At 38.9% G+C, this 19,198-nt stretch overlaps 2 protein-coding genes across 3 annotated transcripts in view; one reads left to right on the forward strand and one right to left on the reverse strand.

Moving 5' to 3' along the window:
• Positions 1-1,687: 1,687 nt before the first annotated feature.
• On the forward strand, positions 1,688-13,969 carry LOC109968285 (uncharacterized). 2 transcript variants are annotated; one of them, XM_020614448.1, is made up of 12 exons: positions 1,688-1,852; positions 3,343-3,488; positions 3,818-3,899; positions 4,581-4,716; positions 5,289-5,491; positions 6,027-6,163; positions 6,344-6,485; positions 6,774-7,076; positions 8,358-9,536; positions 9,851-10,632; positions 11,106-12,199; positions 12,306-13,969. In XM_020614448.1, exons 1-12 carry the CDS (start codon positions 1,727-1,729, stop codon positions 12,308-12,310), a joined length of 4,335 nt encoding a protein of 1,444 aa, XP_020470104.1. In that variant the 5' UTR covers positions 1,688-1,726; the 3' UTR covers positions 12,311-13,969. The 2 variants fall into 2 exon arrangements, with proteins under 2 accessions (XP_020470104.1, XP_020470105.1); XM_020614449.1 differs by having other exon boundaries at positions 6,774-7,058.
• A 1,091-nt stretch (positions 13,970-15,060) lies between these two features.
• The window catches only part of LOC109968292 (uncharacterized), a 9,235-nt gene continuing 5,097 nt past the window's right edge, over positions 15,061-19,198 (reverse strand). The window contains exons 7-10 of the mRNA XM_020614457.1: positions 18,794-18,931; positions 18,588-18,677; positions 17,882-18,025; positions 15,061-17,789 (exon numbers count right to left, since the gene is read on the reverse strand). Of these exons, the coding sequence (XP_020470113.1) occupies positions 17,661-17,789; positions 17,882-18,025; positions 18,588-18,677; positions 18,794-18,931 (501 nt within the window). The 3' untranslated portion in view covers positions 15,061-17,660. The remainder of the gene's footprint in view (positions 17,790-17,881; positions 18,026-18,587; positions 18,678-18,793; positions 18,932-19,198) is intronic.

A 19,198-nucleotide genomic window follows, 5' to 3' on the forward strand; every position in this document is an offset into this window, starting at 1 on the left:
AATCATTGCATGGGCTCAGGATCACCTCTGAAAACCACTGCCAGTGAACACAGTTTGTTGTGGCATCCACAAATGGAAGTTAAACTCTACCACACACACACACACACACACACACAACATACTGTATATACTATAAAAAAAAAGATCCAGAAACACTGTTGCCTTCTCTGGGCTCGAGCTCATTTAAAATGGACCACAATGCAGTGGAAACTGTCTTGTGGTCTGATGAGTTAGAATTTGAAATTCTTTATGGAAATCATGGATGATGTATATAAATCTGTATACTGTTAAACATCAGTGATGCCCTGAAAACGACGTTGTCCAGCCATCTTACTTATTTGAGCAAAACACTGTCAAACCACATTTTTCACATTTTATAACAGCATGGCTCTGTAATAAGAGTCTGTGTGCTAAACTGGTTTGCCTGCAGTCCAAACCTGTCACCCACTGAAAACATTTGGCACATTAGTATAAAGACCAAAATATGACAAAGGAGGCTTTGAAATGTTGAGCAGCCGAACTCTTATATCAAACAAAAAAGGGAAAATGTTTTGCTTTAAAAACTAAAGCAGTTGGTCTCCTCAGTTCCCTAATGGGTGTTTTAAAACAAGAGGTGATGCAACACAGTGGCAAACATGCCACTGTCATAACTTTTTTTTAAATGTTTCTGGCATCAAATTTAAAAAAGATAAATGTCCTGTTTCAACATCTGATATGTTGTCTTTGTGCTATTTTCAAATAAATATAGGTTTTAAATGATGTGCAAATCATTATATTCTATTTTACACAGCATTTCAACTCTTTTGAAAATGGGTTTGTTGCTGTTTAGTCTTTTTCTATACCACACAAACAACTGCTGCAGTACAGCTGCACGTACGCTCCCTAAGAAACGTCAGTGCAGGCATCACACAGAGATGAGGAACATTCTTCTCTTGTTCTTCAGCCACTCGCTGAGTTGTGCAGGACCATTAAGAACTGTTGTTCTCAAGGTAGGCTATAGTTTTCCCCAAGTTCCTTCTCACTAACAATTACTGGTCCACAACTGACAGTAATTACAGTAACAAATGATTATTTGGAGAAGGCTTTAACCACTACTAGTAAGAGACCTTTTCACAAAACATATTTTTGACATGTCACAGCAGGAGAAGCACAGCTATAAATGATACAATTAAAGATGACTAAATTTCATTTAGCTTCGTCCTGATGCTGTGCATGCTGACTTACTGTCATACTATCATAGACACCTCAAAAGGGTCATATTATTAACACCTGTGCTTTTCATGATATTGGCCTAATATACAGTATGTCAAAATTAAAATATACACACTGATTCTATTGTGTGTGCAAAATTAGACTTTCTGCATACATGAATTATTTATTCCAGATTGTGCACATATTATTTTGCTGTCCTACAGATTTGGTTGCTGGATTCAATTTTTTTCAAACTGATCTTTTTCCTTCTTTTTAAAAAATAATTGCTCTTTATACACTTTTATTCTAATGTTAAATAGTTTTATGTTAATAAACATGCCTTCATGGTTTTCAAATGTCAGCTGAAATGACTGGAGATGGCTGTTTGCTGAATACTGTTCATAACTTTAAAAAACGCCTTAATATGTTTGTAATTACTGGGTTGCCAGGTTGGTTGCGTTTTGTCTTCGTAGAAAGGGGGATGCTGCTATACAAATCCGGCAACTTTGACTATGCGCTGGATACAGCAGCCAGTATGGCGGACAGCGAAAGTGATTTGGACACAGACGGGCTTGATATAGCTCTGGACACATTGTGTAATAGATACTGCAGCGACGAGTCATCTCTGAAGAGCAAAGAATATTGCTCTGAGTTCTGTGAGGTATGTCAGACTTCATTTAGTTGGGTGGTCTAACGAGTCGGTGTCTGTTTATTGCTACTGCTACTAGCTCCGCTAGCTAACATTAGCCTCCAGACTATCTCTCCTAATGCAGTTAGGTATCTAGCTAAGGCTGTGGTATAGCCCATCAGAAACACATCAGAAAAGGTAATCACAATATAGACAGATATAACGTGGGCTCCCGGTGCAGTAACTGCTTTCAGAGACTTCTGCCTGACATTTGATGAAGCTTAGCTCTACAGCAAATCAGTTAATCCAAGCTAATTAACATTATGATGTTTTCTAATGATCTTTGTGACAGTTATTAACGCTACTGTTTTTTAGAGAATGAGAAAAATACAGCATGTCCTGCCCTCAAACATCTCTAATGTTAGTTGAGGTGAAATGCTAGCTTAGATACCCAGAGTAGCGAAACAGAAAGGTTTTGTGTAGCCGTCATGTAACGCTAACAGAACGTTGTCAGAATAACGTTAGTGTAAACAGTGCACGTTGCATTTAATATAAGCCATAAGACTGAAACGCTAAGTAATACGTTCCTGTTGAAGTGACACATCACTCCGAGTTTAGCCTTGTTTTTAAGACACAGCAGTTCCAGCCGAATTGGCTAATGATTTAACGTGCGTTACTACACTAAATATACAAGTGAGTCCCACCATTTGGAGACGTTCAGCCATGGCCAGGAATATTGACACCCCTTGCATTTCTGTCAGATAGCGCCCTACTTCTGCCAGAAATTTGTTACAGTCACAAATTCTTTGGTGTCCTTGTGTGTATTGCTTTTGTTTGCAATGGAACAAGACTAAAAAAAAAAAAGACAAATCTGATGCATCCCACACAGACAGAACTCTGGTTTTACTCCCCCAAGCACTTAAGTTACACATATGCACTGCTCACGTCTAGTGAAGTCCCAGTTTGAAGCTAGTAGTGGCTGAAACCCTCCATCAATCCGTATTTAAGTAGTAGGCTACTAATAACTTCAGCCCAAAAATGAGCTTGCACTTAGCCAGGCTAGTGAAAGAGCTGTACTGTGCATGAATCCAACACAAGACATTGCCAAAAAGCAGAAATTCTTATTCAGAAGAAATACAGACTACAAATAAATCATGTAAACAAATGGCAAAGCAGGCATGTTATTTGTCAGTTTATATTTCTATTGAAGTACTGTATAATAGCCCAAACATCATTATCATCATCATAATCATTATCATTGTGTTGACTGCTACGCTATAGAGCACTATGGTGATGACATTAAAGAGGTAGAAACTTGTTCCAGAAGGGATTTTTCCCATTGACTGTATTCTATAAGTTTCCTTCTCTCTGAAATTCATTGTGTCAATGTTTAATGATAAATTGAAAAACAAAATAGATAGACTTGGTGATCTTTTGTAGCCCATTTCTTAAAATTGTGAAATATTATAATGGTTTTGTGGTGTTGTACTGTGTGTTTGGTGTGTGGTGTCCATCCTCTACAGTTGGTTGAGGAGTACACAGGGCAATGGCAAGTTCCTCTCCCCCAGCTCAAGGTGCTGCGGACAGCACTCTGCAGCTTCACCAACGCCACTGCTGCCTTCCCCGATGACTGCCAGCACATCCACTATGTTCTCAGCAGTCTGGCCTTGTAAGTAGTTTACTTGGAAGCTTGATGAACAGGCACACTGTAATTCTCTGTCTTATTTAGGCAACTTGTTTGCTTATTGTTAGGGAAGATACTGGAAGTTACCTGGAGCTACATCGCCCCACAGCCATAGCAATGTGATCTTTATTGTTGGGTCTTAGACTCATTTAATTGACAACTAATAAGTAGTGCCACAGAAATATGGTCCTCATCCTCTATTTGGCAGAAGCACTTGTATATAAAAAAAAATGTGCCGAGGACTTGATTTAAGCTGTTGACTCACTTACTATGAGATATTTTAGCAAAGTAATGTTCCTCCCATTGTCTTGCAGGAGCTTTTTTGAACTGATGCTGTTTTTCAGCAAAGAAGAATTTGTGGAAGACCCTTTAAAAGACATCCTTGATTCATTTCAGGTGACAAGAACTTTCCAACTGTCTGAATCTGTAGCTTTCTTATACACAGCACACTTTCATTTGCAATACCTGCTATTAGTAATTAGTGAAAGGTGGGGTGGGGGTCGCTGTGTACTCAAAAGATGATGAGCGATAATTTGTTCAATTTTATGTTTGTGACGAAACCAGACCAAAAGGCGCTTTGTATCTGTGTTTCTCACTGGTTGATGTTGTATGCATTAGTAAACTTAATTGCAATCTATGTTGTGGGTGAAATTTAAACACTTTCAACATGCAGTTTAAATACATTAACGTAGGACATTTACAACATCCATCCGGTGATTAAAAAGTGGTCATATGCCACAGAAAAATCTTAACTCCTGGAAGACATCAATATTTTATTGAAATTAACAACATTTTCAACAAAACAACTGTGAATATACACAACTGACACAGGAAGTGAAAGATCGGTCACATATATGCAATGAACAATGCGGCACACACTTCCTTTATGGAAGGGTTTGGCCCATGAAGTAAATCATTGTTTGCTTGTTTTGCATATGTTTAACAAAATTGTGACTCAATAGTCAAATAGTGAGATTAATTATATTGAGGTATTTTAAAAGTCATTGTTTTGACTTGTCATCTCACAGAGAAGTAGTGTGCAAATTTGAGTGATATTGTTTTTACCACTATTTGCAGGAGTGCCACTCCCAACTCCTAAGGCATAGGAACATCTACCTTCAGCATGTGAAGCAGATCATCAAAGCAGGAGGCCCATGGGAGAATGCAGTGCTGCAAGGAATCTTGAAGGAGGCAGACTTGGCACCAAAAGAGGGTAGGCTGCCTCATAACCATATTTAATAGCAAATGTGGCATACACACTGAGAGCACTGTGTTGTCAAATGGGGCACTCCACTCCTGTGATTAGACTTGCTGTGGATTTAATGGAGAGGTACAAGTAGGGGAAGGGTGGTGACAGCACACAGCCTCTTTCTGTCATTCACAGATCACAGTGTTTAGATGGGTGGGTTCAGCTACCACTCTTTTCTGTTGATTTGCTTTGACTAACTGTGCTGAATGTATATGAAAACCACCCTGACACTTTGAACCAAAAGTGTCAGGGTGGTGTTCAGGGCAGCTGCACCATTAGTTTCATCTGAGATCACTGATCCAGTGCTCCTCAAATTTTGCTTGCGGATTGTCCACACCATTATGGCTAAAAGTGAAATAAACAGTTTTGTTTCTTTGAACATTTTGACTTCCACTGACCAGTCAGATTTTCATTAACCCTGACCACACTCTTGTATAAATATCCCCATATGGATTACATGAACACATGTAACCCTCTCTCTCTCTCTCTCTCTCTCTCTCTCTCTCTCTGTCTTTCACATGTAACTTTAAATATAGTTGAGGACTACTTGAGCTCAGAGTTGCCAATATTGTTGGAGCTGCGGGTTCGTTATCTGCAGGCCTGTGAACGAATACCGGAAGCCATGGCCCTTGCTAAAAGCTGCTTGGAAAATCATGAGGCTGGAAAGCACCTGTACTTCCATCAGGCATACCTGACCTGCCTCTACAAGGCCTCACTGCATGAAAACCTTCACAAGGAGGTAAGAGAAGAAGAGCAGCACGGGAAAAGCAGAGTGGACTAACAGTGTGAAAAATTAAAGGTGTTGTTTACATGAATGTGGCTGAATAGGTGGAGATAAATGGAAAGTATGTTATTTGCAAAAGGAAAGTAGATAGTTACACCAGTTAAAACAGGGACTAGAAAGATTCTGATGACGATAATGAATGAATGGTTCAAATCTATAAATCAACCAAAATTAGTTTTATCTATCTTTGTGCATATTGTATGCATTTTAATGTTTTATCTATGTGTGCATTGTGTTAAACACTTTGAATTGCCTTTGTGTATGAAAATGTGCCATATAAATAAAATTGCCTTGCCTTTTAATAAATGATTAAAACTCAACTCATTATTATGACAGATCCTGAAGTAAAAATATATATCAAATAAAACTGTGTGAGTTAGCTGAATTTATTTTTTATTTTTGAAATTGTTTCTTCTATTCCAGACATCCCTCACTGATTGTCATGTATTTTGTTAAAAATGTGTGTGCACCTCTGTATGTTGTTTCTCAGATGGCAGAGATAGATGGCCATGATGCAGTTGAGATCATCTGCAATACAGAGAGTGTTGAAAAGGATGAGCTCCTGCTGTCACTGTGCAAAACCTTCCTAACCCAGCAGCTGCACAATGGTGACATGTATTACATCTGGTGGGTATGGCCTTCAGACAGCAACATCACACTAGCACTAGTGTTACAGTAGGATATACATTGATGTGTAAATTTGGTTCAGTACTCTGTTTAATGACTTAGGAATGATCACATTTGTTGCTTAATTAAAATACAAAAGAGCTAGATATCTTTGACTTAACATCCAACTGCTTCCTGCAGGGATCTGGTGTTTATCTGGAGTAGGCTGTATCTCAGGGCCCATCCCTCCAGACAAGGTTTCCTGGCTGAATGCTTGGAGCTGGCTTCCTCTGCTACCAACGTCAGAGCCATCTTTCCCTTCATCAAACTGGTCACCACAGAGGTACAGTATTAATTCATAGCATCATCTTTTTTCATGTTGTGCTCCTCAGGTCTGCTGTTTTTTTTGAGGCTTGCATCTGAAATATGTATTGGCAAATACTTGGCTATGGCAAGGTTCTTGCTCACACCTCATACCTGAGGAAGCTCTTAGTCAGATAAAAACCGTTTGAGGCACACAGCCTCACTTTGGCATCATCAGTCTTTATAGTAGAACAAAGCCTTTAACTGATTTGATTCTACTGCCTGCCATTTTACCTTATTGTAATCACTAATGTCTATTTTTTAACAGCTGGGTGGTGAAGGAGTCCAGGTCTGTGTAGAGCTATGTGCCAGGGCCTTGCAGCTGTGTGACATGCAGGCGGACTCTATAACCCGGTCACTGGTCTGCAAGACCATTGCTTTCCTGCTGCCTCATGACCTGGAGATCTGTCGAGCATGTGCCCTGCTGGTCTTCTGCCAGGAACGCAGCCTGGAGGCTTACCGAACCGTCTGCCTGCTTTACATGCATCCTGACCAGGAGCCACATCCCCACAACAGCCCTGTCAGAACCAGTGTTCGCTTCCATATTCTGCAGGTTGGAGGGAGTGAAGAGGTGGAATATCAGGGTTCCCATGCATCCTGGAAAACCTGGAATTTTTAAACCAGTTATCCAGCCATGGATATATGGAAATTGAGATAAAATGTACAGTGTCCTGGAAAACTGTTTGTAGTCCTGGAAAATAATCATTACATTTGTGTATTCAACTTTTTCAAATCTCAGTATAAGCTGGCAGCTGAAATTAGGGAAGTATGTGAGATAAACATAGAATGGCAAGGGTCAACATTTATTGCCTATTTTAGTAATATTTTTGTCTGTTCTGAATACCTTAAAGTTTCAGCTTTTAAATGCACCACGCTACGTCAGGTTGGTGAACAGAGTGTGAATAAAATAAACTAGATGGATAAAATCACAATGGAATATAGCCAAATAACCAAGAAATGTAGTAGCTTGATAGTTGAAATACAAACAATAACTGTTGGCTAGTAATGAGTTTTTCCTTTAAATATGTTTAATATTTATTGCTCCACCACTTGCAGAATTATTGTTTAACATCAGTGGGGTAGTTGGCCAGCTTTTTAACACAATACGATCAGCAATAGAAATGGATGTTCAGCGGGATTAAGTCAAGAGCCTTTCTGGCAGGGCGTGGTCGATCTGAGGGTCAATATTCCTTTTGAAGATATAATGAGTCAAATCTTAACTCATGAACATGAAACCTATCTTCTGTAGGCTCGTCTTGAGGATATCCTTCTCTGCAGTGTCCATTGCTAATAAATCTACACAAATCCATTTAGAAATCGTAAGAAAAAGACAGAACACTTCTTCATTGTTGCTGTGTTTACTATTGCTTACTTTTTGTTGTTAAAGTCAGATTGCTTTTTTTTTAGTTACACTAACCTCCAGAGAGTCACGTTTGTACTTTTTCACCCTAACCTGTGATAGATACTGCGATTGATAGACTGTGAACAGAGAGATAAGGAAAACTGCAGAAAGTGAAGGTCACACATTTATTGTAGTATACTAACAGTCATACAATGAGGGACTGAGCATCTGCTTGTGTGTTTGGGAGAGTGTGACATTCACCAGTAATTAATCATAAGGACTAGTTATCCAGCTGAAGTATCATCAAAGATTAATACATACGGTTTAAAAGAAACTTGCACTGAGATGAACTTGTTGTCTGGGACTGATCCTCCTGATCATTTGACATATATCATTGAAAATTATTTCTTGAAAAGAGTGGGAACCCTGAATATTATATGAAATAAGTGATATATTGGATATAACTTCATTATGACTTATGCCCAACATTTTTACGTCTTTGCTTTCTAGATGCTCAAGGATCGCCTGTGTTTTGACCCTGAGTTTTGGAACCTCCTGACCCTCAGGACCCATTGCTTGGAGTTGATAAGTGACAATGTCATGAAGGCTGCTGTACTAAATGAGATGAAAGAAGAAGAGGAGAAGGAACACAGTGAAGAGCTGTTAAATAATTGTGTAAATGACTTATTCACTCAAGATTTGAGTTCATGCCAGGGCACTGAGGCTGCATTTGTGAACCAAGACCTTTCAGAAGCACAGACTATAGATGAAAAGCCAGACAAGCATGTTGTTCCATCAAATAATGCTCTTTTGAAGAGGAGAAAATGGAGGAGAAGACTGCGAAGGAGAAAACGGTCTGCATCTGATGATGAGGCAGACCTTGGTGATGATCCAGAGTTCAAATACAATCTCAAATCTACAACTTTGGGTCATAAGCCCATGTATTCACTAAGACACAATCACACTAACATGGAACATTCTGCTTCTGTAAAGCTTCCTCTAAACCGCAAGAGAGAATACTTGTCTAGGTGTGTAAAGAGCCAAATTCTGAAAAGGAAAGGCCGGAAGAAAAGATGGTTGCAAGGTGTTCCAAGAGTGGAGCAGGTGCAGACAGTTAAAGAGAAAAAGGTCAAAGTTAAAGGTAAAAAAAGGGGAAGGAAGCCTTTAATGAAACTGGAACTCTCGTACCCTGATAATGAAATATTCCTTACTGAGGATGAATCTGGTTTGGAGGCAAAAATAGGCACACAAAACAAAGAGCAGGATATGGCTCATCTGGAGAATGAACTTGGTCAAAAGGATGAACAGAAAAATAATCAGCTCGAGCACATGACTAACCTTGATATGGAAAATGCACTTGAGAACCATAGTGACTTTGTCTGTGGTAGCACTGTCGATGAAAAAACCCAAAATGAATCTCAAACAGAGCTTGGTTCCAAGCTTACTGAAGGTCCTCCTGGTGAGCCTCAAGCTGCACTTCCTGCTTTTGAAGCTGATCCTGAGCTTGATGGACCACCCCTAGAGTTAGTGGATTGTCCAGTAGAACTGTTGCACAGTTACTCCCTTAAATCAAAAAAGCCTGACAGTGAGAAACTGCAACCTCAAGAATCCTCCGCACCAGATGAGCTTAATGGTGACACAGAGCAGGAGCCCCAACCCACAGTGGAAACAAAAGTCTCAGACACTGAGGTTAGTTATTTGTCTATAATTACTTTCCCAGGAATTTGATAATGCAAGTTTATAATTACCAATGAATTAATATCGTCTCTTATTTGATAGATGTAACAGTTGCATTAGCAGCATTTTGCTTTAAATGAACTATACTGCAGTGCTGCAGTCATGTATACACACACTTGTGAGTCAGTAGCTTAGGACAATATATTAATGTGCACTGACCCTGCTAACAGACAGGGAAACCTGTTGTTTGCAGTTTTATTTGATATTCTGCTGACTTGTTCTCTTGAAATAGCACTAATTTCAGTGATTTGTTGCCTTTTGTCCAGGTGAAAGCCAAGAGAACGTGGAAGGACAGAGTACTCCGTACTCAACAGTATGCCCATTTGACGTACCACTGCAATTTCTGCCACAAAGACTATAAGGGCTTGAATGTTATGAGGCATGCTCTGTCACACCTTAAGAGTAGAAAACTAAAATGTATACTTTGTGGAAAACACTTTAAACAGCTTCCTTGTGCCAAAAAGCATATTCTGGACCACATTGATGAAATGTGCAAACATAAACCCCCTGAAAAAGAGACATGCACTGAGGACACCCCAACTACTAATGGAATAGTAGACAATGTAGAAAATCAGAACCCAGTTCAAAATGAAAATCAGACTTCTGAGGAAACTTCTGAACAGAAACCTGGAGGAAGAACTAAAGGGTCAAGCCTCAGTAGGGAAGATCGAATCATCAAGAACCTCCGCACCCTTATCAAAAAGTCAAGTGTGCTTCATAAAAAGTGCAAAAACCCTAATGTGAATATTTTCCAGCAGGTAGACTTTAAGAATGAGCAAGTAGTTATGAAAGATGACCTGGTGATTTTAAAAGATCTATCTGTGATGGAAGAGGAGGGAGAAGGTGAAGATAAGGAGAAGGCAACAGAAGAAAATGGCTATGGTGTGGATATCACGTATCACCTGTGCCCTTCAGAGTCCTGTGATAGAGTATTCTTGAAGGTCAACACAACACTAACAAGGCATGCTATCAAATGCCATATTAATGAAGATAAGGTGTTGGAGAAGACTTTTGCTTGGGCCAAGCACAAGTGCACCCTCTGCCTCAGGTAAGATATAACTTGCCTTGATTTGAGTCTGACCATTTTCATTAACTGTCAGTGTATTTGCACTATCATAAAAACAAATCTCTGTTGTATACAGTTAATACATGTTGGTTGGCTTGTATATTACAGCATCTGTAGTATTCAGTATAGTTGGACATTACAGATTCCCATTTCTACATCTAATGCTCAAATCATCAAAGTTGTGAGTCAGTCAGCTACACATAACTTTCTAACAAAAGCGTTTGATACAGATCATGTAAAAACACAAGTAGAGAATAAAGCAGCACCTTTCTAGCGTAAACCTGTTCGAGCTCTAATTTTGAGGAGTAATCATTGGTTGTTGGTAAATTCAGTGGCAATGTGCTAACGCCTAACACATGTATCTGTATATTTGTTGGTACACAACCTGACGTGATAAAGATTCTTTATTGCAAACTGTTTTTAGAAGAACTTGCTGTGCTGTTTTTGTCCAACAGGCAGATACCATTTCTCCAGCATTACAAGGACCACATGAAACTCCACAACGCTCCTCTCCGTTACTTCTGCTACCATCTAGAGTGCAATCAGCGCTTCTTGACACACCAGGAATTAAAGGACCATGTCAACTCTCACCAGCCCTTCAGACCTCAGTGTCCCTTCACAGACTGTGAGAAGCTATTCTCAAATCTTCAGGGTCTCTATGACCATGAATGGAGACACTACATCCCAGTACCTCAAAGAGAGGAGCTAGAATTGGGGCCCAACAGACAGAAGACACAAAATGCTGAAGCTCCATGGAAGCAGAGAGTGAAGGTTGAGGAGCTATGGCTGCAGAATAAAAAGGGGCACAGGGAAAGTCCCACCCCTGATCACACTGAGGCCTCAAAACCTGGGGATCTCAGGGAAATAAGCAAAACTGAAGAGCAGACTTGTAAAGTAAATGACCCAAACAGTGGTCAAGACCTGTCTAAATCAGATAATCATTCAGAAAAAACACTCAACTATAAGCCCACAGATGATGGCAAAACCACCATCAATGGGTATGAGGATGTGACACAGAATCTGAAGTCCGAGGGACTGATCTCCACTTCCCATACTGGTGCTGCTGCTGCTGCGCCCACTCCTGCAAGTAAGAAGTCTCGAAAAAGACGTCCTGAGTCGGACCCCTTGAATGTACGAGACCATGAGGACTTGTCTAGTTTGGGTGAGGGAGTCCAGCAGCCACTGGGAGAGCCCCACATCACTGAGCACAAATCCTTTAAACCTGAAGAAGTCTCCTTCTCGACTTTTGTCAAAGCCCCCTTCAGCCGCCCACCGCCCTCCACCTACCTGGATGAATCTCTGCTCTCAATGCGCAAGAGGCGGTCCACTGATGAGGCTGCTCCAAAGAAAAATTCCTACTGGAGCACTAAGAAGAAGAAGGAGCCCGTCACAGAGAAGGACCAGCCAGAGGGTGATGTGACCCCTGAGCAAAAGATCAGACATCGCTGTGACAAGTGTCTGTCCTCCTTCGGCAGCTTAGAAGAATTACAGAAACACCAAGCCCTTAACACCTGCTCTGCTCTTTTTGGCTTTGATTCAGATGATGAAAGTAAGTGTGCTTGATTCACCGATTGTAAAACCTATCAAGACATTGTTGTATGAATATTTCTAACCCACTTGAACCACTCTAATAGATTTTGTTTTTTGATGTTTAGGTTAGTAATGCGTGAAGAGGAGCTGCAACTGAATAGACTATCATACTCTGTCACAAGGGTAGGCCTAAAGAATGAACACTGGAACCCTGCCTCAGTACTCAGACGCAGTAATTATTTACAATAAATCTTGTGCCAAAATGGTCAATTGGAGGATTTTGTTAATCAGTAGAACTTCTGAAGCAATAATTTACTTCTTTCATCTTTGTTTAAACCATCCTCAGTGTGCACTTTATTAAGGTATTTCTTTTAATCTGTGTTATGTCAGTATTTATTTCACTTATTCAAACAACATTAGTTATACACCGCCAGTCCAAAGTTTTAAAACACCTCCATTTTTCCAGTCATCATTAGTGTTATTCAACAGCTGAACACTTGTGGAATTCTTCCTGCAACTGAATTCAGATATTGTTTAGACAGGTAGCACTGTTGGAGACTGAGAGTAGAAAACCAATGTGCTGCACTTGTATCTCTGCTTTCACTCTTCATCTGGAAAGTCTGGACATGGTTCTGTTCCATCATTTGAAGCCTACTGTCTTGTTGCTTTCTTTTACACAGCCTGGGTGTGTGTTTTTGGTCATGATCCTCTTAAAGGATGAAAAGGTTTCATTTCCATTGTTATAACATTTTTTAATCTGCTGTATTTTGTTTGAAGGTCGGTATGATAACGCTACAGCTAGTGCTAATTTTGCTAAAAGAAAAGTCCCATTAAACAGCGAGATTGTTTAGAATGAGCACGATTTCTGTCAAATCATTTCTCATGCTCATCTCTGAGTCAGAAGGAACCTGTGGCAGTTGACTTTTGTACCATTTAAGGTTATTTACTGGACCTGAACTGCTTAAATGTCAGTAAAAACTGGAAAATGGTGGTGTTCTTAAACTTTTACCTGGTAGTTCAAAAGCAAACTTTGTTTTCTTAGCATACTGTATCTAAAAGTAACTCTGAACAATGAGAATCCAAATAGTTTTTCACATATAAATTTACAAATAGCCATAAAATAATGTCACAAATGACAGAATTCCCATTTTAGACCACAGAATGCCAGCATTGTAATGCAAACCTATGCTGGACTCACCCCACTGTGGTATTGTTACTGTACTATTACACAGTGTATGTTAAGGGTTGTGAACCTGTTAAAGAAAAGGCATCACTCAACAATGCATTCGCTTTTCTAAAACATCACTACAGATAATTTCAACCTGAGTTTCAGGCTTATTGCACTGCAAGTACTGACACATAAATTCAGTGAATGATTTTTCCTGGATATGTAGGAGGAGGCAAAGCTGGATGTATGGATAAATGGAAAGCTTTTGCCTTTTCTTGCATACTTTGACATGCTTACATTATAAAAGGTTGCAATGCAGGTCTGCCTGCTCTATGTTTTTGTCTTTTATAAGAAGACATAAAGTACTGCTACAGTAGGCAGCTCCCCAGACATTTGACATGTTTCAGTGGTATAGTTGCACCATATTCTGAGTCGGTGCCATACAAAGCAGTGGAGAAACCTCTCCCAGTGCTTTTGGCAAACTGCATCCCCACTGACCCTGGTATGACCACAGAAATGAATGAACCTGTCTAAATGCCATTTCACTGAAATGGTGAAGTGTTTTTGATTGCTTATCTCAAATTGATATGGATATGTACGTGTCCGTTTGGTTCATGTATTGAACCCAATAAAATGGGACTAAAATATTGTAATTTTTTAATCGCATTTTTAAAAAGTGCATATTTAATATGAGTGATTTATTGCAGTACATCATAAGCTGTGTTTGCAATTGTATGAAGCACTGTGAGAAAAACATTAAATGATGAGTCTAAACTCTGTTTTCATGGAATGATGAGCTAGCTCAGTGTGTGCTAGCGTGTGTAGTCTTCCAAATGAATCATGCACCACTCTGAGCTTTAGTCCTAGTCGAGAGGATGTATTTAAATGGTTTCGGTAGATGTGACAAAAACATTGGCTGTGTGGTTGTTGAGTCCTCTCTCCACATTTCTATGTTGTTAAAATATATTGTAATTGTGAATAAACCCTTGTCACATACAGCAAGTTTTACAATTGTGAGGGAATGTGTTTTCAGCATACTGTGTGGGCTAGACTGTCAGGATCGGATTTTCCTTTGTTAATTAGTCTGCTGGTCATGATTTGACAACATCAGTCACATGAGTCATTAAACCAAAATGTCTGAAACCATGTAAATCTGCCTTCATAATGTCATACTACTCCTCTGTACAGCATACAAATGATTCAGAATTGTATTGGTGTCAAGGCTGAATCTCAGTATTAGACACTAGGTAAAGACAAACATGAAACTCAGTAATAACCGCTTTGCTTTGAATTTCAACATTTTTTCATTTTTACCCAGTTTAACTCCATGATTGTGTATTTTCATCATGTAGAATATTTTGCATTGGTTGTTTGCTATGATGTATATATACTTTTAAGATGATTGATCTGTTTAGTAACTTTTTAATTAATGTAATGTTTTTATGGGACTGTGCACTTAAATGTGTATTTATTATGCGTATTTATATGTACAAATGTTAATAGATTGAATTTGTAAAGATAATGAGGATTCCTGATCTATTTTTCTTAAAGAAAAATTTGTTTGAATAAACAAGTGATGAATCTAAAAGTCTGTCATAATGACAGTTCTGTTTTTGTTTTATATGTTGGTTGCACTTTACTTACATACAGGAACAACTTTCTTACAGTGTCAGATGTTACATGTTATCATGTACAGTAAAAGAGAAAACAGACATGATATATTCTTTATTGAAGTTCAGCATTACATATTTGTTATACATAACATAGTGCTTCATTAACCCCCAGGAAAGAGAAAAATAGAATAATTATAGTAGAACGGCCTGTGTATAAAAGTTTTTGCACCACTTTTTCCAGATGAGGTAATCTATTAAATCAGAGATCATCAATATACATAAATAAAACCCTTTTGTTCAGTTTACTTTAGACCATAAAATGCCCTCCAATTTTGTTTTAATCTCAAATCACTCAGTAATGAAGTTCAGTGCAGTAAAGAGTGCACTTGTCACTGAAGGCATGTATTCAGTATTGTTAATACTGGTTGATATCTTAAACCTACTGCACATCTTAGTTGACAGTACAATTATTGGCAAATCCAAGCTGGCTTTACCGGCATGGATTTGCTGCGTTGCAATCTGATATTAGTCTCACTAGGGGTTAAATGTTTAGTTAAATGTTATGGCTGATCTTACAGGCTAAGAAAAATAGAGGCAATAGCATTTGAGATTAGAGGATTGTTGAGTATCATGCAGCAAATGCATTCAAATTTTAACACATGCTACTTCAACTATTTGTTGCTATTTGTAGCTTATAAGACAGAGAAACTTAAGTAATGTGGGGGATACATATACACACCTTTCCAAACAAATGTGGACTGTACCAGATAGAAATTGACAAAACATGCATTGATGACATAAATTAGTTTCCACTCATAAACTTGACCTGAAATAAATTATGGAAACATAGACAACTCTCCTAATAGAGAAGTCACATCATGATATATCATGTTCAAAATGAATCTTACAAAAAAAAACAAGTTTCAATTTGTGAATAACTCAAAGGCACTGTAGAGTTTTGTAGCCCTCTTTAGGTGGAAAATAAACACCTACAAACTAAACAAAAAAAAAAAGACTTGCTATATTTAATAGAATGTACTGATTTGGGGAATTTTCACAACAGGGATATACTGAGAATTTTTCCTGACATGCTGGGATACATGGCTGGATAAACACAGCACCTTTCATTCCTAGAGACCGACACAAACCTGTTCTTGGTGAGAAAAGTGCAAATGTCTCCACAGCACTCAGAGTTAGCCATAAACATGCAAAGTGTCAGAGTGCATAACAAGTAGTTGATTCGTTAATACGCTGGTCAAAAAAATGAAGGGAACACTGAATCACATGTTGGGTCTTGATGAATGAATTATTTCAGTTGGAAACCTTTACTGATGTACATTGTATAATTTGTACTTGGTGGCGTCAGATGCACTGATAAGGAAACCTGTTGTCACTTTCATTTGCACTAAAGCAGGTCAAACTGATTCAGAATCAGTAGTCTCACTGGTGCTTCCTAAATGGACAGATTGATATCCCTGAAGTTCAACTGACTTGGTGTTATAATGTGAAGATTACGTAGTTTTTTTAGCAGTATAGTTCAGTAATTCACAACCTCACTGTATTCTTCTTACAAAATATATAAAAACACTCAAGCACCTTTCCAATTTAAAATGGAAGACCTGGATTAAAAAGGGGGGTGGACATGAAGACAGGGAGAAACAAAATACCATTAGGGGTTGGGAATGACAACTGCCACGCTGGTCTGTCTGAGTGCTGAGCACAGCAGCAGGACCTAACTAGATTTTGGTTTTCCAGTGAGAAAGAATTTGATAATAGTTAACTGCACACAGTTCCATTCCCATGAAGCATTCAAACCGAAGCAGCTATTTCTTTCTTTCCCTGTAGCATGCAACATCATCCTGTTCACCTCTGTAGGTTAAAGATGTTGCAGAAATGATGGACCAGCTTTGTGGACAATCTGCAGCCCACTACACATGAAGGAATGGATTTGTAGGTTGAGAAGGCTTTGCCAATACCGTCTGGATCAGCAAAGTCGTCATCTCCATGTACTCTGATCTGTATCTGAAGGCTGCCCAAAGACCTGTTGAACTGGACTTGAATTGAAGAATACTGATAATCTATGACTCCTGAGCTGGTAAATGGTAATGGACTTGCACTTATATAGCGCCTTTCTTCGCATTCTTCAAACACAAAGTGCTTTACAATATATTTTCCCATTCACACACGCACTCATGCAACCACTCACATCACACTCACACAGTTGCTGACAGTGCTTGAAGACTTGAACCAGAGAGCATTAAACCCTTATCGAGGATTAAAGTTCTAAATATTATACAGTACACTTGTTTAGTGCCCTCTATGATACCTCCCTCATACAGTATATATGCCATTTTGTGCAACTTGTTTTCTACAATTCTCTGTTGGAATTATTTTAAACCAATAAGATTTGAATGCACAGCTCACATAGGTTATGATTTCCAAACATGAGTTATATGGGCCCACAAAAGGTATTATAGTAGAATAAGACTTCAAGAAATGTATGATTTAATGGTACAGTGCAAACGTGTCCCTTTCACCGCCAGGACTTAGTTTGGTTTTGCATAAAAAACATTTGCATGGTTAGAAACCAGTGGGCTGCATCTGACAAGCACGACATCACCGACCTTCTGGTTTTTCAGTAGATGTAGCTCAGTTGAAATCTGGCTGGGCGTCCATGTGCTGTATTTGTGTGCTTGTGCTCAGTGGGTGCTGTTGGAGCTCCAGTCATAAGGGAGGAAGCTAACTTTGGTCTTGCCAGTAGAAAGGACTCCCTGTAAAATGGTCTTCTTTGGAGAGTCACCCATGTGCTCCAGCACCCAATTCAGCAGCTAACAGACAGAGAACACACACAGTGACGATAGGTGCTGGATAAAAACACTGGTGGCGTCATATCAGTATTATTTTTCATTGTTCAACCTACCTTTTCATCCGTACCTCCGAAGTCAGCCTTGTACCACTTGAATATCTGACTTAGCTGCACTTCTCTTTTCCCAGAATCCACCACGCAGCCGTCGTCGTTCTCGAGAAAGGCTTCAGCAGCGGTGCGGAGCTGGCTGTCAATATCCTGATAGAGTTGAATAGATGGCACTTGATTTCAGTCCAAACAAGCTCTTAGTTCGTATTATCAGATATGTTGCATAATGAATGTTGGTCACTTCCGTCTAGGATCTTATTAGATGTTACCAACTTAATTAATAATTAATTCATTAGTTTCCAGAATTGACCAGTTTAGAAAGAATTTATCTATGTGAAGATAAGATGGATCATGAACGCAACAAAGTAACAAAGCTGTTCTAATCTGGAAATATAATATATGACTAAAGTATGAAGCCTGAACATCATTGAATGTTTTCCTTTATGAATACAGCATAACAGTGTGATACTCGGTAACAAGAGCAAAGATTTGATTAGTATAACTATTATCTGTTAATTGGCTGATTGCACTGTTCAGTAAATCTAGGTGCTTAATCAATGAGATCATTATACAACAGATGCAACCGATGAAAGGAAGACAGTCACACTGGCACATCTGGATATAACAGAAGGACATAAAAGAAGTAAGCATTGCCTGTCAAGAATGTTCATCAAATCTAGATTTACATAAAGTGTTTTTGGGATCCACTTACATGAGGAGTGTATGTTTTAATAGGTGGACAGCCCTTTGCACCGCAGTTCAAGGCAAAGTGAATGAGCGGCTCAGCATCTGGGAGAGCCACCTAGTGGACAACATGGGGAATGAAATGACAGAACACGAGTTCTTCCAAATATATTGTAACTGTCACTGTTGAATACATGAAATGTTCATCTGTGATTTAACAGGATGTCTGAATACTTGTAGTCGTGGGTCTGTTTTGGAGAAGGGCTTTCGAAGCTGTGCGACACCTCTTCTGTTCCCTCTCAAAACGCCGTTCTCTATGTCCTGTAATGTGAACACTTCTCCTCCAATCAGGTAGCTCACATAGTTGAAGAACTATAAAAAGAGACAGTGACAAATATTTTAATGTGATGTCATCCATTCCTGCAGCTATGTGAGCTAAATAAAAAAAAAAAAAAAGACTAACATGAAAAAGTATGTTTGCGCTTTTCTTCCACTCTGTGCAATGAACATGATGGGAGGAACTTCATAGTTGGGTGTATGAAATAGTATTTCCAAACAAGCTTGATTATTTTTTATAAAGGACACTTTTTTAATATCACACACCTGCTATACACAAACATACCAGCAAATGTTTTTGAC

The sequence above is a fragment of the Monopterus albus genome, unplaced genomic scaffold, assembly GCF_001952655.1.
Source record: "Monopterus albus unplaced genomic scaffold, M_albus_1.0 scaffold146.1, whole genome shotgun sequence".
NCBI classification, from domain to species: domain Eukaryota; kingdom Metazoa; phylum Chordata; class Actinopteri; order Synbranchiformes; family Synbranchidae; genus Monopterus; species Monopterus albus.